Source organism: Coloeus monedula (assembly GCF_965178545.1).
Source record: "Coloeus monedula genome assembly, chromosome: 1".
NCBI lineage: Eukaryota > Metazoa > Chordata > Aves > Passeriformes > Corvidae > Coloeus > Coloeus monedula.
This window is the reverse complement of record NC_138781.1, coordinates 157,970,401-157,994,452: the sequence shown is the minus strand read 5'-3', so window position 1 is coordinate 157,994,452 and position 24,052 is coordinate 157,970,401. Positions and strand designations below refer to the sequence as shown.

At 48.2% G+C, this 24,052-nt stretch overlaps 1 protein-coding gene across 1 annotated transcript in view; it reads right to left on the bottom strand.

Annotated features, from left to right (window-relative positions):
• ADGRB1 (adhesion G protein-coupled receptor B1) overlaps nucleotides 1-24,052 on the bottom strand; it is a gene marked incomplete at both ends in the record, with an annotated part of 200,630 nt that overhangs the window by 58,762 nt on the left and 117,816 nt on the right. The window contains one exon of the mRNA XM_082297557.1: nucleotides 6,208-6,311. Within this exon, the coding sequence (XP_082153683.1) occupies nucleotides 6,208-6,311 (104 nt within the window). The remainder of the gene's footprint in view (nucleotides 1-6,207; nucleotides 6,312-24,052) is intronic.

The following is a 24,052-nucleotide window of genomic DNA, read 5'->3' as shown; positions in this document are numbered from 1 at the left end:
ACAAACAAACAAAAAAAAAAAAACCCAAAAAAAACCAAAAAACAAAGGTAGCATGAATCCCTACTTACTCAGTTGAAAATCTGGTTTATAGGAAGTTCTCCCTGAAACTCTCCCAGCCCCAGAACAGGCTGCAAAATGTAGGATCCCAGCTCAGCAAGAAACTGGGTTGACAGGCTGCAAAATGAGCTTCTGGTTCCGTTCACAGCCAAGCTGAGCCCAAATTTCCTGATTTCATTGGGCTCCATACAATGCTGGGCATTGCCTGGACCCTGCTCCATTTGCGGCTGGAGGGTACTGAGAGATCAAACTTCTTGTGCTTTGATTGTGTGAAGTAAAACATCAAATCTCTAGTCAGCAGCTTCTAAGGGGTAGAAAGGGAGATTTGGACTCTGTCCCGGTGGGAAGGAGATGGAATAAATCTGTGTAGCAACACCCTCATCCCACTGCTATTGACATGAACTTCTAAGTCTCCATTGGTCAGAAAAAGGAAAAAAAAGGACTTGACCATAAATCTGTATTTTAATGTAAGGGGAGATAATCCAGCTGTCTTAAGACTTTCCCCCCCCTTAAGCCCCCTTAAACCAGCTCTCTTTTTCCCTGCTTCTCTTCACACCCTGAGAATTTCTCTTGTTCTCCAGATCCCTGAACCTCCAAAGAACGAGATGTGGGTTGGCAATGAACAGAATCAGAATAATTTAGGCTGGGGAGAAAAAAAAAAAACCTCTCAAGTTCCCAGTCCAATCCTATGCCCAAAAAAAGGACTGATTTCAAAGTCAGATCAGGTTTCTCAGGGCCTTGTCTGATCAAGATTTGAAAATCACCAGGAACAGAAACGCTACCACCTCTCTTGGCTGACTGATTATAGCACTAAACTGCTTAACTTCTCTTGTGGTGAAGGATTATTTTGCTTTATATCCAGCTGGGTCTTTTCCTGCTGCAGCTGGTGCCTCTAGACCTTTCCCTGCCTACCTCTGCAAGTTGTTTGACTGCTCCATGACTCCTCCTTAACAGCCTCCTCTTCTCCAAGCTTGCTGCCTTTGCCTCCTCTGACATTGTCCAGCTCCCTCAGCGTCCACTGGACTTGCCCCCATGTGCTGGTATCCCTGGTATTGGGGGAATCCAGTACTGGGCACCTTTCCCAGACGTGGCCTTAGGAGTGTCAAACATTGTCCAGGTTGTTAAAGAAGACATTAAACAATGCTGGCCACTGTACCAACCCTGGGCAGATGTGACCAGCTCTTGATTAAGCTTCAAACCTTTGACCATTACCCTGAAATCCTGCAGGAATTCCATCCAGCTACTAAGCCACCCATCCAGTGCATAATTGCACATTTGGAGGCTGTGTTAATGGCCTTGGTAATGTCAAAATCCACACCAGCTGCTTCCCCCCACTGTCCACGTAACCAGTCACCCCATCCCAAAAGGGAAACAGGGCAGCCAGGCACAATCTGTGCTCCACAAATCCTTGCTGCCTATTCCCAATCACTTTCTTGTCCATCATGTTGCCTGGAAATAACCTTTAGAGCTACGTGCTCTTTAATCATCCCAGGGGCCGTTCAGGTTGACCAGTCAGTTGTTCTCTGCATCCTTCTCCTTGCCCTTTTTAAAGGTGGGTGTAACATTTGCCTTCTTCCAGCCTTCAGGCAGCTCCCTGGATGACAGACAGTGGCTCCACAGTCACACCAAACATCTCCCTCAATGCATCCTGTTCTGCTCCATGGATCTGCAAACGCCCAGATAACTAGAACTGTCCTTGTCTCTCTTTTCCTTGGCAGTGGGAAGCATTTTCTTCCCTGGATTCTGCCTCTGTGTAGGAATTTGGGTGCCTCAGAGCCAACCTTGCCAGCAGAACAAGACAAAAAGGCACTGGGTACCTTCACCTTTTCAACATCCTTATCCATCAGGCTGCTTGTCCCAATCAACACCAGGCCAACACTTCCCTGGGAAATCCTTTGGTGCTGACGCACCTACAGAACCCATTCTTGATGCCTTTCACATCCCTGGCCAGTTTCAAATGCAGCTGAGTTCTGACCATTCTAATTCAATCCTGCATTCCTGGGCAATTCTTCCAGAGTCCTCCTTGGTAGCCTGACCTGGAATCCCAACATTTCCTTGTTAAGTTTCTGCTCAGTCAGAATGCTAAGAAGACCTCCTGCCACGCTGGCTTTTTTCCTTCCATTTCTTCTTCTCCAGCACAGGATGCTCCACAAAAAGCAATCACCATTCCTCTCCAAACCCTCTGGCCAAAGAAGTCAGGAACTCGTATCAGAGGGGGAAAAAACATAGAATTTGATGGGTTTTGCCCAAAACCACATCAAAAACAGAGCTGCTCCAGGGTGCTGCCTTGCTACCCCTCTGCTGATACATGGACTACTTATCAAAATATGCTGTTCTCAGCCATAAAACCAGGGAAAACTCACTGCTAATTTAGGGAACTTCTGCTCCAGCCTGTGTCCTACAATCATAGAATATCCTGAGTTGGATGGAACCCACAAGGATCAGCAAGTCCAACTCCTGGCCTTGCACAGGACAACCCCAACAACCCCAATATGTGCCTGAGAGCATTGTTCAAACACTCCTTGAGCTCTGGAATATCTGGTGCTGTGATCATGCCCAGAGGAGCCTGTTCCAGTGCTAAGCCACCTTCTGAACAAAGAAACTTTTCCTGATATCCAACCTAACCCTCCCCTGACACAGCTCCAGCCATGTCACTGGTCACCACAGAGGACCCCCACACACTGCAGGAAGCCCTACACGAGCTGAGACAGATGGAAAAGGTGGGAAAACCCCGCAGTCTGTTTCTCTGCCCCCATTAGACTCCTCTCCACAAACACTGAGTCACTGCTGCTTTCTCACCGTGTGTACACACATCCCTCTCCACACAGCCACTTACTCATCCCTGCCACCTCCCACCAGGGCCAGGAGCGCCTCAGCATCCCCTCAGCATCCCCGGCACAGGCAGAGCTCCTGCGTTTAAAGCAAGTGTTAACAGCCCCTCGAGAGCTCATTGACAGCCACTCAATCAATCCTCGGGAGTGAGAAAAGCTCGGGCTGTTCTCTAGCAGTGATGCAGCACTCACCCAGCTGCTGCCAGGGACAGAGATCTGCCGTGCCCCACATGCTGATGGGCTGGTGGATGAGCTGCTCGATAGCAGGGATCGATCCCCGTGCTACGGAAAGGTCGCTGACTCCAGAGGCTGTTGAGCCGCAATGAGTTCAGGGATGGAAAACACATCGGGGCACTCCTGAAATACCAGCGTGTCAAGGAGCAGCTTGAAAAGAGGAGTCATTTCACCTGTTCCGACCCTTGAGGGGTTGGGTTTTTTCCCCTCAGTTTTTCATTTCCATGCCAGTTTTCAATTTTTTCTTGCGATTCCCCCTCTTTTTCCACACGGGTGGTGGAGCACATGGCCCACACACAGATTGTGCCTCCAGCTGTGACCCAGGACAGTCAGTGCCGAGATGGAACAAGGTCACTCCACTTCTGTGGCCCACTGTGTCACTGACCCCTCTGTCGAGCCTGCTAATAAGGCCAGAGATGCACCATCTGCAGCAGAGATTTTTGCAGCCATCTGTCTGCTGGGAACTGGAGTGAGGCCACCAACAGGCCACCAACAGCCGTCGAACAGAAACAACTTCCAGTTTCCAGCGGGGCTGTGCCAAGTTGGCCGTGTCTGAAGTGATCACTCACCTCAAAAAGCTCGTGCCATTCATGCCAGTGGCTGAGTAGGTGCCACCAAGGAGCAGCCTTTATTTGGGGGTTTTCAACAGGGAGTGGAGGATAAATTCATTTCCTCCCTGATACACAGCCTGAAGCTGGGATCACCTCCCTGTTACTCTGCCCCCTTTTCTTCACCGTGTTCCTCTCCCTCTTTCTCACCCCCCCCCCTCCTTTCTGCTTCCCATATATACAAACAAACCCTAGCTGGGCAAAATTCTGGGAAAGCTTCCAGACTGTCAGCCTCAGTGAGCTTATTCATCAGGAGTGTTTCCTACTCAAGCTGGGTCTATGGATGCATGCTCCAGATGCCTTTGTCCGGAGTTCTGAATGGGAAATTTCCCGGCCAAAGCTCCCCGAATCAGCTGAGCTCTGGTGAGTGCTCTACACAGAAGGTCAGGCAGCCAGGACATGAGGAATTTCTCCCCTGCACAGTGCAAAAGAGCCACTTTGATGCTGCTCCTGTGTTTTAGGGACAATAGGTTGGAATAATACTGCTGATTCCATTTCTAAGCACTCCTCCAGCCGCTGTCTATCAGAATAGACAACATTTAGGGCAAAAAAAAAGTGGGAGCCAGGAGATAATGTTGAATACGATGTTCCTGAGACCCTTAATAGGAAAGCACATTCACGTCCAGCAGCTATGCCTAAAATAAAAAGGACACACAGAGCGCTCAGGGCTCAGCCACGGGAATGCTGTGAAGTTTGGAAAACATGAAAACATGATCTACAGAGAAGAAATGAAACGAACTCAGCGCACCAAAGAGAAATTCTAGAGATCACTTGATCATGCTTTACAAATATTTACACAGAGAGACTCAGGATAGAGAGCCCTTTAATCAAGATATAGCTGGTCTCAGGATCACTTGGAAATGCATGTCCATCCTTGGCTAGCTCAGAAATACCCATTCAAGCCTCCCATAAACATGTCCTCCCATTCCTGCTGATCATTTTGGGTGTAGGCATAAGGCAAAGAGTGGAATGAGAAATTAAACGGAACATATTTGAAACAGGTCAGGCAATTTACTGTCCTCAATAACAGTAAATATTGGAGGTGGGGGGGGGGAGCACAGTCCTGGAAAAAAATACATCATGTTATTCCAAATGGCTCTGGCATGCTCCAAACTGATTCAACCTCATGTCTGAGCTTGGGTTTCAGATCCTGACCCTGTTTCTGATAGGAAAGAGAGGGTGAGGCTCGAACGCTTGCTCTTTAATCTTCTATCCTAACTTTCCACTTGATCCTGACACCAGTGACCCCAGTAAGTCACCTACCGGCGCTGCTCAGTGCCGCCCAGCCTGAGGAAAAGCAGGAGAGGACAAGGACTTGAGCACATCCAATGATACCCCAGGCACGGAAAAACCTGAGTTCTAGATAAACGTTATCATGATCAGTCTTCAGCTGCCAAAATTAACCAGCCACTATGCACTGTCACAGTATCAACAGAAAAAAGATGCATTTTTGCTCAGTTTTTACTCTCTTGTTTCTTTCCTCTATCAAAACGTAGAAAAAGTTATCTCAGTTCAATCTCTAAATGGAATTTACCCTTTCCTTCCTGCTGAGAAGAATCACTGCACAAAATAAGAGCCTCACACTGATCCCTTCTCCCAAAAGGATCACCAGTAACACCCAACTGTATTCTCTGCAGCCACTCCATTTGGATCTCACAGACATTCACCTGGTTCTGATTTGTCTTTGCTTGGCATCGAGCCATGAAGGTCTCAGCGTGTTTGCCTTGGATTTAGGAGAGACGTGGATCTCACAGGATAAACTCAGATCTTGTTCAAGGCAATACAGGGAGAAAATCCCTTGCACACCTCGGGTCCTCCAGCTTAGAGTCACCAGAACATATCGAACAGGGGCATGGGCCAATTGTTCATCAAAGCTTTGCTTCAAAATCACTTCAGCCTCTATAATTTTATGTTCCACCTGACCTGTGTACAGGAGCTGTCAGCAATGGGCTGTACTGGGGGATCCCATATGCACTTGAAGCTGAAGGCAAAACGTAGCTAAAAGGCTGGGGAGTTATTTAGATGATGTGGTTTAACATCATTAAGCTCCTGAAAAGTTCTGTCAGTTCTTCAGGCCAGGTGTTTTCATGGCAGGTCACGGAGGTTTGGATGTTCCCAAAGAATTACCTTGCAGCAGCATCTGCCTGCCAAGAGGCCGTGCGTGTCCACCTCGCCTCTGACAAGGTTTCCTGGGGTACACAAAGGCATCGAAACCAGCACGAGGCTTTTGGAAATGGAACAATGTCCCTACATGGGGGCATGGCCCTAATTTCACTCTGCTAATTTCTCTGGCACTGAAAGGAGAGAATAATGCCAGCTAAGCCACCAGGATGACTTTCTGCAGGCCCCACTCGTTCCCAAACAGTTCCTTCTCAAGCACCAGACACCCAAAACCACAGAGCAAACGTTCCAGGATCTGTGTAGGTCAAAAGACAGTTACTTTCCCCAAGAAGAAGAGAAGAGAATGAAAGCCATACCTCCAAACAGAGACATAAATGATAATCAACAGCAAAAGTGTCAGCGAGGATACTCCACAGCCTACAATTAACGTGACAGAAGGGACCAGCACCTTTTCCATGTTCTGAAAGAGAGAAAGTGAGACATTAAAAAATAAGCTCGGCCAGTTCTAGCAGGAAAATTTCATGGCAAGGACTTTCCCTCCACTTGCTGGTGTGTCCACTCAGCTGACCTTCACATCGCACTGTGCATACAAATAAACATGCAAGGAGAGCAGGATCTGTTTCTGCTTGACCCAGTTGGTTTTTTTAGGACCTGATTCTGCCCCCACAAACCAGTGTCAAGTATGGGTAATAATTCTGATATCCACGGAAGGCAGGCATGTGAAGGGTGTGGGTTATGAGAGGAGGAGCAGGCCCTTCCTATCCAGTGTGAAACTGGGGAGATAATTAATGAAGCAATAACAGAACAATTACAAACAAGCTCTACTGGGATGGCGGTGATGAAGGGTGGAGGATGAAAAGAAGGTGAAAATTTTCCACCAACCACAAACATTCACCTGGAAAAGGATGAAATAAAGCAAGGGAAGGAAAAACAAGACGTGTATCCTCCCCAGGGACCCACCATCCATCAATTCACTGCTCTTACACTACCACACAAGGTGTTTTTGTATAGAAGGGGATCACAGAGGCTGGAAAGCCTGGTGTGGAATGGTTCTTTTTTCCTGATTGAACATAAAAGAACATCAGCTCTTGCAACATCAAGAGTAAACCCACGCTGTAACCTCTCTAATGGAGTTCTCTGCATCCTGTGGCTGTAACTACCCAACATCTGCCACTCTGGTATCACTGAACTCACCCTGTACTAAGCTCAGAGTGAGGAGCTCAATCCCACTTGGCTTTCTCTGCTGCAGGCTTTTTTTTTCCCCCCAGCACATTTCCCATTTCCACATCAGTGATCTCTGCTGGCAGGAAGGCAGAGAGAGGCAGAGCCCCACCAAGAGCAGACACCCAAGAACCCTCTATTTAGGGTGATTACACCACTTGCAGAGGAGAGGGAGCCCAGTCAAGGTTTTCATTAGATTGGCACAGCACCAACACCTAACGCCTCACTCATGGAGATGAGACGGTTTCTGACACAGCAAGGGCTTAACACAGGAGATAAAAAAAAAAAAAAATTAAAAAACGCAAATTATGCATGGATTTGGGAATGAAACAGGCAGTCCTCTAATGCCTTGACTACACTGTCCTGTTGGCAGGCATGAGTCTGCTCAGCCTGAACCTCCAGTCAGAGGGATGCCATGGAGCTGAGGCTACAGCAGCTCTGTTCCAGGATACTGAGCCTTCTGCAAAGCCAGATACCTCAGGCAGGGCTCAGTGCTGGGTTTAAATGGAGCCTGGCCAGCTCAGCACAGGGGCAGAGCAAACCTCTGTCCACTCACTCAAGGCCCACAGTCACTCCAGGGTTACTCTACAGAGCCCACCACAAAAAGAGATGAACCACCCCGATACACAGAGGTCTGAGCTGAATTATCCCTGAATTTTTAAGGGCTTGGGAAAATCCTCCTTATCTGCTTATTTTGAACAAGGGCACCTCTCACAACTGGGGGGAATTAATGAGGAACAAAACTTTCACCACATCACTGCAAGGAACCCCATGGCAGCTGAAGGGAAGCATGGAACAAGAACTTCCAAAATTTAGTGACACACTGCAGAAGCCTAGAAAATAAGGGGATTAAAGTGAATGACTCAAACATGGATGGTCATGGAGCCAAGCAAGGATTGTTGGCAATAACACACTGTGAGCAAGAACAGGATGTGGCTGGAGAAGGGACCATGCACAGGTAGGGGCAGCACTTTTCTGGGAAAAACATCCAGGTTCTGGCTCCTGGAGATCAGCACAACACAGCACAGTGCAGGCTCAGGAATGAGGTCGAGAATAGGTCATGGACTGTAGTAGGGATCAAGACCACCCAAGATCCCTGAAGGCTCTGACCCATTTCCACACAGGTCTAGAAGAACAAGCTGTGCATGACAACTGATTTGCATACAAAGAGATGAACTTATCACGAGAGCAGAGAAAACTTCTCTGTAAAAGATACTCCCTGCATGCATGGGCACCCCAGGACCCTGGACACCCCATCAGCTGGATCAACACTGGAGCCAGCACTGGAGCCAGCATTGGTGATTTCTCTTTCTCCCTTTCCTTGTTTCTCCTTTGTTTCTCTGTCCCCCTCTTTAATCCCTCTCCCTTTTCCTTTCCACTCTACCCCTTTATCCAAAACCCACTACTGTGTGCCTGCACCAGATCAGGGACTAACCTAACAACTTCCATCTGTAACTCATTTATAAAACTTGGGAAGATTTTGTGGCCACTCTGACTTCTGCCATTCCTTCTGACCAAAAATTTGGGGTGCTTCCTTCCCCTGAAGGGTGGGATGTCACATGCATTCAATGGCTTGAATGCCTAGCTGGCACCCAAAGGAGTACAGGTGGTCTGAGGGATCTTCACTGGGTGCACACCAGCTACGGACAGGAAACCTGAGCCTCACCAACACATCCTGCACCTTTCTCCACTTCGAGATTCCCACAATGCTCATGAAAAAAATGTTTCAGCTCACCAGTGGATTCTTCCCCTAAACTTTTACAGATACTTGGATCACTGCAATTTTTAACTCCTAGGACTGTGCTCCCACCCTGAGAATTTACTCCTGCCAAATATTCAAGCAAGGTTAGAAGCAGTTTTTTGGGAACGAGGTAAACACAAATTTCAATGAAAATATCAATGCTTTGATTTTGTCTTCCATCAAACAAAATCGAATTTGGACATCATCCAGGCAGGGTGAGTGCTGATACTGCATATTTTTCTCCTTATAAATTGAAACATGGAAGGGACTCTGATTTAGTCAGGTTGGGTGTGGGAGAGATGGATGCAATGTCTTGTATGAAGCCACAGCTTTATTTCTCCCCCCTGCAGAATCCTGGTGGACAACAGCCCTGTCCCACTTCAGAGACACATGGTTGTGATAAAAGCACTGTGGAACACAAGATACTCAGCCGTGGATGGCTCCTTCCTCGCTCTCTCCAAGCTCTTCCCCAAGCCTCTCCCTCTCCCTGTTCCCCCCTTATGGCAATTTGAGTTCACATCGCACAAATGGTGGCCTGGGATGAGCATCGATTGTGACATTTGATTTAAGTAGGTCTCATTTCACTGACTTTTCATGGGTAACTGGATAAAAGGGGGGGAGGAGCTCCATTAAAGCAAAGAAAGACGGACATGTAACTCGTTCCTAAACCATCCGAGGTTCACCAAGGGAATGCAGTTTGCTTTTTGAGAGATGAGCAGGCTGCATCCCTAAATCCCAACACAGCAACCCCAGCTGTCCTCCGTTCCACATCCTCCCTGATATCCCTCCACCCTCAAAGACCTCAGATTCTCTCACTGCCTTCCCTACCCACTGTCCCACATCACCCAGAACCCTGTCCTAGATCCTACAGCAAAGTAAGGATCTTCTGCATGGACCATGCCTAGGTCAGATATTTGCTCCTAGACAAGGCATTACACAAATGACAACTGGTCAAGCTTAAGCCAGGCTTTGGGGTAATAACTGATGTCCATCTGCAGTGCATCCCACAAAAAAGACCCTGATCTGCACCTCCTTCTTTGTCCTACAAATTTTCACAAACGCCATGTCTAGCAGGATTTTTGCTGAAGAGATGCCATGAAGCTCATCCCTCCAGCCTCCAGAGAAGGAAGGATTGGTGCAGCCCTGATGGGATTTTTGTTGGCATCAGGAAGGTGGATAACCACAAAAATCACCGGTTGCAGGAAGAAGAGGAGCTTGCTCCTTTGGGAATAATCAAATCATTATGGTTGGAATAGACCTTTAAGATCAGCAAGTCCAGCCATCAACCCAACACTACCACCATGTTCACCACTAAACCATGTCCCCCAGTGCCACATCCGCGTTTTTTGATCACTTCAGGGATGATGACTCCAGTATTTCCTTGTTTCAATTCTTTACAACCTTTTACATGAAGAAATTTTTCCTAATACCTAATCTAAACCTCCCCTGGTGCAATTTGAGGCCATTTACTGTCATCCTAAATAAGTCCCAAAGACTTAAACCCCGTATCTTAAGATTCTGCTTTCTTCCTTCATTACTAAGGTTTCTTTGTCCTCCCCATCCTCCTTTCTCTATCCACCACATCTTCCCTTCGGCAAACAAATCATCATTTGTTTTATTTTTTCTGACTAATTAAACCCCCTGACAGAAGGTGGTTGGATGCTGTAGGATCTGAGCCTTGTGAGGGAAATTTCCTTAAAGAAGGAAAAATGGGAAAATCAAGGTTGGTTTAAAAAGTAAAGATGCTGCCAACAGAAAAATGTCAAGGTAAGAGAGGGAACAGTCCTGTGGGATTTTTCCAGCATCAGAGCTGAGGACAAACTGGTTGTTTGCAGAAGACAGGCCAGGAACAGGATCTCCACCTGCCTGGACTGGAGGTGGTCCCAGAGAGGAACTGCTGAGAGGGGTCATCCAAAAACCCCCAGAAACACGGACAAATCTGTGCCTGTTTGGAGCTGGAAAGGAAACTTTTCCCTGGGCCAATGGGGAACAGAGCAGGTTGCTCTGAGTCGCAAGGGCTGCAATTCTGTCACCAGGCATGGCAGGGGAGGAGGGAGGCAATCAATGACATCAGCCAGGATGGAAATAATGAGCGCTGCTGCCTGGGGCCACTCGCTGTCCTGCCACCTCATCGCTCTGCCTGGCAGGGCAGAAGGACACTCCTCCTTTCCTTTACAATTTCACCTTGCTTCCTTCTTTTTCCTTCTCTTCCTTTCTCCCTAATTTTTGCTCTCCTTTGTCTTCTCTGTCTCCCTTCATTTGGCTATTTCCCATGGCATATTCTGCCTTTTCTTCTTGCTCTTAATGCATTTTTCTGGCTCTCCGCCTTTCAAATTCTCTGCATTTCTCCCTTTCCTTCTCTGGCTTTCTGCAGAACGCTGTGAAAAGCAACTCGATTTGGGCTGTGCTTTTTCCATTACCCTGCTCTGGCTCCAGGGTCAAACAGGCTCCAATTAGAACAAAGTATTTCTTAATGCTGTGCAGTTTGCCCCAGACCTTACAACCAAGCTGTGCTTTCTGCTTTTTCCATCCTTGATACCAAGAAAGGCTTAAACAAAGTCTTTATAGGCACAACATCACAACAGTAAAGTCACCAAAAAATTGAATTTTCCAAAATTAAACACAGGCACACGCGTTTGGAATTTGGGGGGGGGGCTGGGTTTTGTTTGGTTTTAGAAACGTGTTTGCTATTCGTAACAGTTGCCTTGAGCCTGACTTCCTCCACATTTGAAATTAAAGATTCATGAAGACAGAGAATTGCAGAAGCACCGGTTGCAAGGGACATCTACAGCTTTACAACCCAATCTGCCACTTGGAGCAGGACCACCACTAACATCAGGTGAGGTTGGTGATGGCTTTGTCTGGATTTGGGAATTCTCCAAGATGGAGAGCTCCCATCCCGCTGGTGCCCATTCCAGAGCCACACCTCTCCATTGGTGACATTGTTTTTCCTGAGGTCACACAAGGGGAGGTTTAGATTGGGTATCAGGAAAAATTTTTTCACTGAAAAGCTTTGGAACAGGCTGCTCAGGGATGTGATGGAATCTCCATCCCTGGAAGTGTTAAGAAAATGCCTGGATATTGCACTTAGGGACGTGGTTTAGCCTTGAATGTGGTGCTACCAGGTTAACGGTTGGACTCAACAGTCTCCGAGGTCTTTTCCCAACCTAAATTATTCCCTGCACCTCCCAAGCTACAGTTTGTATCTTTCCCCCTTGTTAAACCACCAGGCACAAGTGAGAGGAATTTGGTTTTATAATTTTTGTAACTGTCCCACAGGCTGTGATCAGAGTGCCCTTTACATCTTTGCAAGACAAGCAAATCCCTCTCCCTGCCCTCACAGGCAGCTCAAAGCAACGAGGCTCATTCCACTCTCCTGACACAGAACTGGACCAGCTGGGTGGGATTTACTCCAAGAACTGCACAGGAATGGTTTTGCTGTGCCACTGGCCCAGAGGCTTTTCACCATTCCTGTGAAGTTTTTTTAAGCCAAGTTTTATTGATTTCACTGCTGGTTGGACAACTCTTATCAAAGCAGGGAGAGATGTTAAAATTGCTGGAAAATAGTGCTTTTACCAGGACTTACAGAAGCAAACAGCTTCCAGAAAAAAAGGGTGCATGTCAGTGCTGGAGAAAACAACTCAGGAGGGTGGAGTGACCAAGAGGTGAATCTGCTCTTGTCATCTGCCAAAAAACCACTGATTTTTTTAATCCCCAATTTGGTCAGAGTCAGGATTTCTCATCCAGGCTCAGGCCCTGTGGATATCACATTTATACTTCATTGGGATGGGAAATGCCCGTGTACCCTGTGCCTCCTCAAGGGAAGGCTCAGTTTTCTCCCCCTGGACCAGCAATTTCTTGCAGTGATTGCAAGACAGGGAGAGAGGCAGAGCAGGACACAAGCTCTTCTTGGTGGATGTCAGGGATTTAGGGAAGACAGGATTGGGCCAGGGGGAAAAGGAGATTTTTTTAGTGGGTCAGCATTGTCAGAGGGTCTACAGCGCTCACTCAACTCAAAGCAGATGAGCAGTGAGGAGGGACCAAAATATTTCTTTTTTTCCACAGAATAGTTTGGGTTGGAAGGGACCTTTGAAATCATCTCATTCCAACCCCCTGCCATGGGCAGGGACACCTGCCACTATCCCAGGTTGCTCAGAGCCCTGTCCAACCTGGCCTTGGACACTTCCAGGGATGGGGCAACCACAGCTTCTCTGGGCAACCTGTGCCAGGGCCTCAGCACACTCACAGGAAAAAATTTCTTCCCAATATTTGATATAATTCCACTCTCTTTCAGTTGAAGGCATTCTCCCTCATCCTCTCACTCCATGCCAGCAAATGGCAGTGCCCAACAACACAAAATATAGTCCCATACTGGCTACTAAAATTAACTCTATCCTGAATGAACTCTTTCTCCACCTTTCTTATAGCACTTCACACATTGAACAACCAAAATAAGGTCTCCCCAGAACCTTCTCTTCTCCATCATTTAACCTCTGAGAAGCGCTTTGAGGTCCCTGCATGAAGGGATCATTAATAAATCATCTTTTCACACCTTCTTTCTGGAAGATGTGACACCTTCCCAGCTCAGCCTGTCACTGCGAGCCAGATCTGGAGGATTTCCACCTCGCTTTGCTTCCCTCGTGACAAAACCAGAGACTTCCCATGTCAAAGCTAATAGTGACCCATTATCAGGAACGCAGTTGTGGAGCTCAGGGCTCTTTTTATGTTATTTGGCCGGTCAAACAGGCAATTCTGTGTAATTACAGCACACAAAAAACACCCAGAGAGACGTCTTAACGCGCTACTATTTATTAACAACCGCTAAGTCTTCAGCGGGTATTGAGTCCGGTCACAAGATACAACGTGACTATTTGCTTTTAGTAAACAGCCTTGATGAAGTTTTCAGGGCAGAGGAGTGGTCACGCAGCCTCTCCTTAATGGGAACTGTCAGGATAATTTCCTCCAGGCTGGCAGGGAATTACAGGAGTTAACAGTGGGCATTATCTACCTGCCAGTCAGCATCGCCATGGTCAGCTCGCTGCCGCTCTGGAACTCCCAGGCTGCTCTCCCAGTGCCTCAACGTCCAGTCCTGATGTCAAGCATGGACAGATCAGGCTCATATTAATGCTGAAGACCACTCTCCTCCTGCCCAGCCAGCTGTCCCCAGCTGTCCCCAAACTTTTTCACCATCATTCCTTAAAACACTCTACGCTTTATTCACTCCCTGTACTTTCTGACTGCACCTCGTTTGGCCAAGCTACTGAAATCCCAGTTTTATGGAGCTCTGAGAAGAGCCTTGAGTCACTCTGCATTCCTCTGCCAGCTGTGGTTTGGGAACCAGCGTGTGGAGCCAGGGAACGCCAAGGAGGAGAGTGGGGTCTCTTCCCAGCTCGCCTGCAGGTCAACTGTGGACATGCAGCTCCATCACTTAAGCCAATTTTTTCAAAGGCCTCTCAGCTGATCTGATTTAGGTGGCCAACACTGACTTTATCTTCTCAGGGGGCCTATTTTGATGTCCTGGAAATGGAAGGGAATAATACTGCGCTCCATCTCTCTTCCAAAACTTAATTCAGCTTAGATTCCTGCTGTGTGCAAATGCCTCAGGAGGTTCCTAGGGCTGTGTCACAACAATCAAGCACCAGCACCTTATTCTCTGCTCTGCAGGACCTTTGGGAAGGATGGAGGAGAGACAGGAGAGAGCTTTTGGCTTAACTGTTTGTGAGCTGGTCAGATGGCACGTCTGGTTTTTAAACCTTTGCTTTTCATGCAGATGGAAGGCTTGTTCTGTTCCAGCCTTTCCCTTTAAGGCATATTGAAGAGAAAATAAAACCATTTTCCACAACGAAGCTGGCAATAATCAAAATGGCCAATTCCTCCACAGGCACGAGCTCTTTGCTGCTGAGAAAACAGGGGCAGAAGTGAACTTCAATCAGGTTGTGCAGCAGCACTGACAAAGGCACTGCGGTAAACAGCAAACCTCAATCTCCCCATGTCAGTCCTGGAAAATCAAATGCTCCAGGATCCACTCCACTGCCCTGAGATGAGGTGGTACAATGCAGGTATTCATACAAACATTCAAAACAGAGGGGACTTGTCCATACTGCTCAGTGCAACATTTATTCTCTAAAACTCCTTGAAATGAGGTGAGGGTCAGCTGCTTCTCGCAGGCAAATAACAATAGGACAAGGGGAAATGGTCTCAAAATGCACCAGGGGAGGTTCAATTTGGATATTAGGAAAAATTTCTTCATTGAAAGGGTGGTTAAGCATTGGGACAGGCTCCCCAGGGAAGCGGTGGAGTCACCATCCCTGGAAATCTTCAAAAAAAATGTAGATGTGGCACTCTGAGATATGTTGAGGGGGTGTGGTGGGATGTGGTTGAAGGCTGGACTTGAGGATCTCAGAGGTCTCTTCTAACCTGAATGATTTTATGATTCATGGACCGTACCATGTCCTGAAGGTTGCTGGTTGCAACAAGCTAAGACACATCCAGGAAGCATTATAAAAACTAAATATTAGGGACAATTACAGGAGCTGCTAGAGCTGCTCTTGTTCTAGAGCTGCTCCTGCCATGGAACTTGCAATTATTATCATTAGCATAATAATCACTGTTACTACTACCACTATTAGCGTTACTGGCATGATTTTACCATAGGGACATATGCTCTGTAACTACTTTAAAAATGAATCTTCTTTGCTGCTCCTTCCTGCTTGGAATTGTCCTTTCCGTGTGCTACACAGAGAACAACCAGTTCAAATTCCATAACTGACTCGGAGGCTCATTGCCCTCATCCCTTCTAGCTTCCCAGCTGAGCACCTTGCAGGGAAATGTGGTAAGATTTACACGCAGCTAAAATAAAATAAGTCCATGGCAGACTGGGAATGGAAAATGAGAGTAGAATCCAGACTGTGTTTATCCTGATTTAAGCTGTATTTTGGTTCCATGCCAGGCGACAGCATTTCACCAAATTACTCCAAACCAGCCTGCTGTTTGTTTTACACTATCAGTGGCATGCTGGAGAGTGGTGCCAGGCCAGCAGCTCTCCCCACAGCGTGGGCAAAACGTTCCTTCCCCATTCTTGTACATCCTGCCCTTTGGAGAGACCCGCCTGAGGAGTGGGGGAACACCTGAAGTCTCGGTGTCTGCAGGATGGCTCCTACCCAAGATGCTCAGATCACCCATCTGCCGACCATCACGGAGAGCAAATATCCACTCTTCCTTTCCCCTTGCCTATTGATGACCAATCCTTAAGAAAAACCTTCCTCCAAAGCACAAGGAATGAACATTTGTGCATAACTTCACAAGCCATGCCTGAAGCATCTCTTAAACCTGCCTTTATCCAAGTTCCTTTAATTCAGAGAATCACAGGATATCCTGAGTTGGAAGGGACCCCTGAGGATCATCGAGTCCCAACTCCTGGCCCTGCGCAGGACACCCCAACAATCCTTTCATGAGCCTGAGAGCGTTGTCCAAACACTCCTTGAGCTCTGTCTATCTCAGGGCCGTGACCATTCCCTGGGGAGCCTGTTCCAGTGCCCAGCCACCCTCTGGATGAAGAATCTTTCCCTGATATCCTGCCTAAACCTCCCCTGACACAGCTCCAGCCATTCCCTCAGGTCATACCACTGTCACAGAGAGAAGAAATTGGTGCTGCTCTTCTGCTTCCCCTGATGAGGAAGCTGCAGACCCCGAGGAGGTCTCCCCTCAGTTTTCGCTTCTTCAGATCTTAATTATTACTTGCAGATGCTCCCATCTCTCACTATTCAATCACTGAAGATCCCTGCCCTGGAAATAGCTCCTGACCCAAACTAAGGTTGAACCAACAACCTTGAGGTAAAATGTCCCCAGCTCACTGCCAGTCCTCAGAGGCTTTCAGGGACTTCTTGGCTTAGAAAAGAAGATGAAGGGATTTCAGCATTTGGGTTGTTCTGCTGTTATGAGGATAATGACAGCTTTATTCCCATTGCAATCTGAGGAGCCCCTGGGATCCAGTGTGTTTCCATCCCCAGCTGCTTGCTGGGGAATCACTGGTGTAAACTTCCTCTATGTGGAGCAGTGATCTCCAAGCAGCCCTCGAGGAATCAGCTTCCAACCCCAACCCCCAACTCATTCACAGCTGAGTGATTGGAATGTGAAGCTGCAACAGCCCCTGGATTTACAGCTGTACTGAGCTGATATAAACAAAATCAAAAGTGGCCCCAGAAGTCGGATATTCCCCACCTGGGGAGAGGCTGGCATGATTGCCATGTTTAAAAAGAGGAAAAAGAACCATTTGTCATGGAAAATGAAAGTGTTGTCTCACTCGTGGGAAAAGAGTGGAGTCATTTTGCTTTCATGGATTTATTGAATATATTCTGAATATTCTTGTGGTGAGCAGGGCAGGTAGGCAGCGAGCAATGGAGCTGCAGACTGAGTTCTGGCTGGCTGTTATCACACCCTGCACAGCATCAGTTTCTTCATCAGACACTCCTCACATTTAGAGGGACGTTTCGAGCTCAAATACTCCCAGTTACAACTCTGACATTATTTTTTCCACACATTCCACCCATTTTCCCTTAAAGATTACCAAATCTTGCCAGAAGGTTTATGCATTCAGCTATTAATTGACGGCAAAAGTGTGAAGGGCACAAACCTTTCATAAACTGCTTCAATTTGGGCTTAAATGAACATAATAATAATGACTTATCCATTTCCTACCACATGGCAATTTAAGAGCAACCTCAGCCTTTGAGCAGGGCATAAAGGGCTCAGAGGTGAAGCAGATTGTCAAATTTACCTAAAGAATGGCATTTCCAGGCCAAAGTACAACAGAGATGGGTGCAGAATAATGGAAGAAAGACAAGCAACACGCAACAGTTCGCCTGACTCTTCCAAGGCACTGTGCTCAGTCCCTGAAGTGCTTTGAAAGGGAAGATAATCTCATTTAGCACTAATTCTGATTCCTACCCCACGAGCCCATGAAACCCAGCCTCCAGCACCCACTCGTTACCATTTTCAACAAGCCCCTTTGTGATGCTCCCACGCTGTCCTCCTGCCTCGGGAGAAGCTCCCTGAGAACCCCCTCGAAAGCCACCCAGAGCTTCAAACCTCCCCTGTAAAGCCCTGCCTGGTGCAGGGCCCACAGCCCAATCCTGGCAGACATGCCGCGACTTTCCACGGCTCACCATGACTAATGCCCTTGTGCTGTTTACACGGGCCCCCACACCCGCCCCCACCCCGGCATCCCAGGGTTCCAGATGGAAAATTCAGCTGAATTTCCCACACTGCTGGGTCAGGGTGGCTTTGTGGCTCAGCGCTGAGCAGGCTGAAGTGGTGCTCTCGCAGCTGAAGCCTCCCCGGGTGGCACAGCGGTACAAATTGCAGGTTCTAAATAGGAGATGACAGTGGATCGACAGCTACAGGTGGAAGTGGGAAGTTGTGGACAGACTCGGTGATTTTTGGCTTCCCCACCTGCCTCCAGCCCATTCCTCCACCTCCCACCAATGTGCTGCCCCTCTGCCACGTTCCTCCCTTTATACACAGCAAGGCACAGACACGAAGGGGATCTACATCACAGAATTCCAGGTAAGAGAGTGGAAAAGACCTGACAAGCTCAGCTCACGCCTCAGCCTGACGCAAAACCATCAAATCCACCCCCAGCCTCTTCAAGAAAACCTTTGCTGATGGAGTCTGGGCTCTTGACAATCCCTGCAGTCAGAAGGTTTTCCCTTGTGCCTGAATTAAATCTCTCACTCTGCAATTTGAGCCCAATCCCCAGCAGACATAGAAAGCAGATTATTCCCTTTCCACAGCCACCTTCAACCCATTTGAAGATTATCATCCTCTTTCCCCTCAGTCTTTTTTCCTTGAGGAAAGAGCCAAAATGTTTCACAGAGCTCAGCCATCAGCGTGGAGGCACCACACCAAACATCTCTGACACATCGTCCTCTCCCACACGCCCTCCCACACTCTGGGCCGTGCCAGTCATCCTGCCTGGACCCGGAGCAGAGTGATCCCAGGCAGGTAATGCTCCCCCACTTGGTTCACATTTCTGGCCCTCAAATCTGCTCGCAACTGAGGCTGAGCGCTGCTTTCTGAGCTTGTAGGAAAGGGGAAAGTGGGAACTGGGAAGACCCTGGTGTCCTGGCTTAAATCCACACCTCCTTTAGCAGAGCACTAAGATGTGGCAGGGTAATAGGGCAGCTGTCACACTTGCTAAGCTGCCTTCATGGCATCAAGCCATTAAGCACTGCAGCTCAGAACAAGCACCAAACCCCTCAGGAATGCCTGGACACGCAGGATCCCAGGCATTCTCTGGGAGGCTTTAATCTGAGCTGAAGACGAGGGACCAACCCCAGCCCTGCTCTGCTCCTGGGGTCACTTGGTTAATGCCAGTGCCGCTCTTGCCTCTCCTTTCCACCGAAGGGTGAATTTGGCTCGGCATTACTCACGTTCAAGCACTGAATCCCACAACGGCTTTAAGCTCCCAGACACTTGATCCTGCTCCTCTCCCACGTCCCTTCAGAAGGGGAGATACAGGAGGGTGATGCAGCATTTGCCTGCAGGAGAGTCCCTGCCAGGGCTGCGCCGAGCTCGTCGGCTCTGGCTGGCAGGGGCAGAGCTGCAGCCCCACGCTGCTGCAATCCCACCAGCTGGAGTTTTGTCAAGAGTTAAAGACCTGGGCGAATCCACCAGCGCTGAGCAGGAACTCGGGGAGGGAAGCTGTCAGCTGGGAATATCTCCCCAAGTACCCAACGGATCGACAGACAGCGGAATCCGCAGGCAGCCGCCAAGGAGGTGGGATGCTGGATGACTGCTTATTATGCTGAGCCAAATCCTCCTATTATTACCTCCTGTGCTACCTGTCTTCTTTTAATATATTCAAGTGTTGTCTCTGCTAGAAGCACAGCACAGCGCTGAGAGGGAATTCCTGTCCCACTCGTCTCTCATGCCTTGCCTGTGTATGTTCCAATATCAATCACTTATTTGCTAATGGGATCTTTTATTAGGTATCTGTGTATGGCACACAGCAGTGGCAATCTCCAGTCAATTCTCCCAGCAGAATAACAAACTCAGGCTGCCTCTGGCAACGAGCACACCACAAGCTCCACCAGTGATCCCCTTCCCCTTAAAACCCAACATAAATCACCTGTACATTAACTCCGAGACGTCTCCAAACTCAAATGAGATTTATCCTGAATTCACTCTGCAGCACAAACTGACAGACTCCGCGTCAGTGTCAGAGCAACCCTTTTAAAACCTGGTGATTTCCAGCAAAGCGACAGTGTAGGGACACAACCCGGTGCTTTCTGTTAAGAGGGCACTTTGGGAAAATAATGGACTTCTTTTAAGGGGGTTAAACTGTGGGTTGGCCCGTTTGGCCCACTAAGAGCATCACACATTCTGCCTCCTTCCTAATCACATTATGAGAGAGAGTAGGAGGGGAAAACTGTCTGCCCAGCTGGTTCCTACCCTGCCTTCTCCATTCTATCCATGCCTGCTGAAACTCAGGAGCGCTAAACTGGATTTAGTGAAAAGAGCCTCCCTGCTGAGCACAGCAAAGAGCAGCCCGTGATTTACAGAATCACCTCCAGGCTGCCATGGGCCTCGGGGAAAAGCACCCCGGAGAAAACACAGCAGTTGCTCCTGCTGTGGAGCAGGAGATGGGCAAAGCCCAGAAATCCCCAGCAGCACTTGGACCACATCCTTCCCCAATCCCAGCATGGAGCTCTCCTGGGATAAGCAGGCGTCCAGCTGGAGCAGCCCTTCGCCACTCCCACCTTGGCATCTCCGCACCCAGGGAGAGTTCAGTGGCAACAGCACAAATCCCCAGGAAATCTCAGGCAACATTTCCAGCTCAAGAGGCATAATCAGCTCCTAAGAGACACTCTACACACAGCAGCATCCTGGAGAGGACGGGGTGATTGCAGGAAGAGGTGCCAGCAGCATGAGCGCGGGAGCTCGCAGAGGATTTGGACCTCAAAAGCCCCAATGTTCGTGGCTCAGCAATGCTCAGCCTGGCACAGCTCCTGCCAAGCGGGCAAGAGGAGGCTCCTAATGCTCTGTCAGGGAAATGACAGCACTTGGTGCTTCCTGGAGCACCCTTCAGGCTCGGGGCACTGTGCAGATGTGGATGCACAGAGCCCAGGGTGTCACCTGCAAGGGTGGTGCAGCTGGAGAAAGGGAAGCAGAAAGCAAGGGAGTGTTTAGCTCAAGGTCACAGTTTCACTGACCAGCCCAGAAAAGCTCTGGCTGCAGCCTCAACAACACACCCAAATACACCAAACTCTTCCCTAAAGCCCTGCACAGCCTGAGCAGAGTTTGATGTCTCAAAGACTTCGAGCCTGGCAAAACCAAAAAACTTCCCTCCCTCAGAAAAGCCACCTTTTGAATCAAAGAGTTAAAATTGCAGAAAAAGCAGCACCAATATTAACTGAACCTGGAAACTGTTGTGAACATGAGAACTGTCAGTTCTCAAGGTATGCAAAAGGCTTTGTTGTTATTCAGACTCCAAATTTCACATGATAAGTGATGGAAGAATATAAATGTTAAAATGTTCACCTCCAAATGAAGTTCTCCAGTCTTATCTAAATGAAACCGCTATCATTTCCCATCACAGTGTTGTCAGAACTGCTACACCCTTACAAAATATTTGATTCTTAACATCAACCTTTTTTTTTTTTTTTTTTTTTTTCCTGCTGGGAAACCTGGATCTCCTCCCTGTGCAAGAGAGGCTCCACAGAATTTTAGGAGCTTAAAATAACCCACCTTGTGTGTGTGCACTGTCCATGAAGTACAGAGAGCTCCTGTAGCACAAGGCAATCTTTTTGGGGGAAGATCTCTGGGACACAAGAAGATCTTTGAAGGTCCCTTCCATCCCAAAATGAGAGGTTTTCAGGGACAAAAAAAGAAATGTTGTGAGTTGAGAGAGGAGCTTTATCCCCATGGGCAGGAAGCACACCAGGAAAGGTGCCTTCCATCCAAGCAAACTGGAGATAACACTGAACAAAGCCTCTTGCAACATCCAGGGATATAAACCCTGGAATCATTAAGGTTGGAAAACATCTCTGAGATCATCAGGACCAACCATCAACCCAGCACCCAAGTGCCACATCCACTCATTTCTTGAACGCTCCCAGGGATGGCGACTCCGCCACTTCCTTGGGCAGCCTGTTCCAATGCTTGACAACCCTTTCCATGAAGAATTTTTTCCCTAATATCCAACCTAAACCTCCACTGGCACAGGTCTGCTCACTGTGGACACTCAGCTGCCTGGCCAGCACTCACTCTGCTACAATAAACCCCACAAAACTCTATAACTGCTGGTTTTGCCTGTCAGAAAACACTGACACAGAGGCGAGGTGTCCCAAAAATTCAGAGCAGACATAACAAACTCAGCACCCCTACAAGTTCTTGCCACCATCTCTGAATATTCATCAAGCCTAGAAATGAGAGGACAGCTCAGATGCTTCACTCTGATCAGCTTTCTGCAGGCAGGACCAGCAAGGAGGGGGAGAGAGAGCAGAGATATATTTGTAGAGTTTTACTCCAGTCCTTAGCACTGCACAAATCACAGAATCATCAGTTTGGGGTGGAAAGGACCTTGAAGATCATCCAATTCCAGCTGCCCTGCCATGGACAGAGACACCTTCCACCAGACCAAATTTCCCAAAGCCCCATCCAAGCTGTCCTTAACCAAGCTTTAAAGCACAAGGTGGAAGGCAGCAAAGACAACACAAGCCGAACTCAAATGAGGCAACCAAAGAGTGAAAGGTTCTTCTGAGCATCCTCAGGCTCCTGCTCTACCTCCTTCCCACCTCCAAAAATTGCCAAAATATATTGAGAAAACACCACCACAACCCTCACATGCCGCTCTGTGGTTTCCTTTTGCCCTCATTCTCTGTCAGCGCTGCCGCTGCGCAGGTGTAGCACCACGGGCATTGCCCTTCCAAGATAGGCAGGGTATAAAGCTCAAAACAAAAACACAGTCCCAAAATGCTTGTCTGTGTTCCTTAATTTAAGAGGTTTTAATCATTCATGATGGTCAAACAGCAGTTGTGCCAAAGCAGGGCACAAGGGTGCCTCTGTCGAGTGGAAACAGCAGAGGAAATCAAACACAAATCTGAACTCCAGCTTTTGAGCATGAGCCGAACAGCTCCATCACGGTTTAGGGATGTCCATCTCCCAAACTGATTCAAAACACAGCACTTTCAGCCTCCAGCTTCACCGAAATCAAGGAAAACTGCTTCTTTTCCCCACCACACAAGCAACTCTCAGGTCCCAGCCCAGGCAAACTGCCCTTGGCCCATCCAAATTAGCAGCAACAGTCGTCCCAAAAGCCTTTTAGAGTCTTTTTCCACTGCAAAGGAGCTGTGCCCACATCAGGGTTACAAATATTTCAAGCTGCCAGGGCCAAAGGCTCCAGAAGGGAGATTTATAGCAATAAATAATATTAATGACACAGGCGGACGGAGCTTCTTGTCCTGAGAGCTCCAAAGGCACATGAAAAACTGCACTATAAATGTCACCACCGCAGACACCAACGATGACGAGATGCCACCTCTGGGGACGGGAGGCAACGTGGGCTTGTTCAGAATGAGATCTGGGGAGGAAAGCGAGGGAGTGAGGGGCTGGATGAACGCAGCCCTGCAAGCTCACAGGGCAGGCACAGGCAGGAGATGGGTCCCAGCTGGTTCAGCCTGGGTGATGCTCCCATCATCATCAAACCCTTGGATTTGGGGGACTCAGGAGATATCCAAGCCCCAGTTCTCCCCCCAACACAGCCAAACGACTCATCCTGACACTCATGAGTGGGCTCGAGGCCGGGAAAAATGAGTTGGGAAAACATAACCCAACCAGCAGCCAGAGGAGTTGGAAAGAGGGCGAAAGAAGCAATTTTAGGCCTAAACCCCAGTGGAGCAGCTGTGAGTTTAGTTGCAGATATAATAAAACATGCCTGGGGGAAGGAAGCTGTATCCTCCTGCAGCCAAGCCCACTCTCAAATGCAAAAACACCTGCATGGATGGTAAAGGGCAGACACCCACCCTGTGCTATCCAGAGAACACCCAAACACCTGGAGCTGAGGGAGCAGCAGCAGCTGGCCATGTCAAATTAACCATTTTTTTCCAGACTGCTTGATTAAATAATACCAAGCACTGTGTGAACATAAAGTCTACATAAGAAAAACTTCTACTTTAGCCAAGGCAAAGATTTCCTTTGCTTTTCCCACACTGCTCCTGGTCCTCTGCCCACTTCCAGGA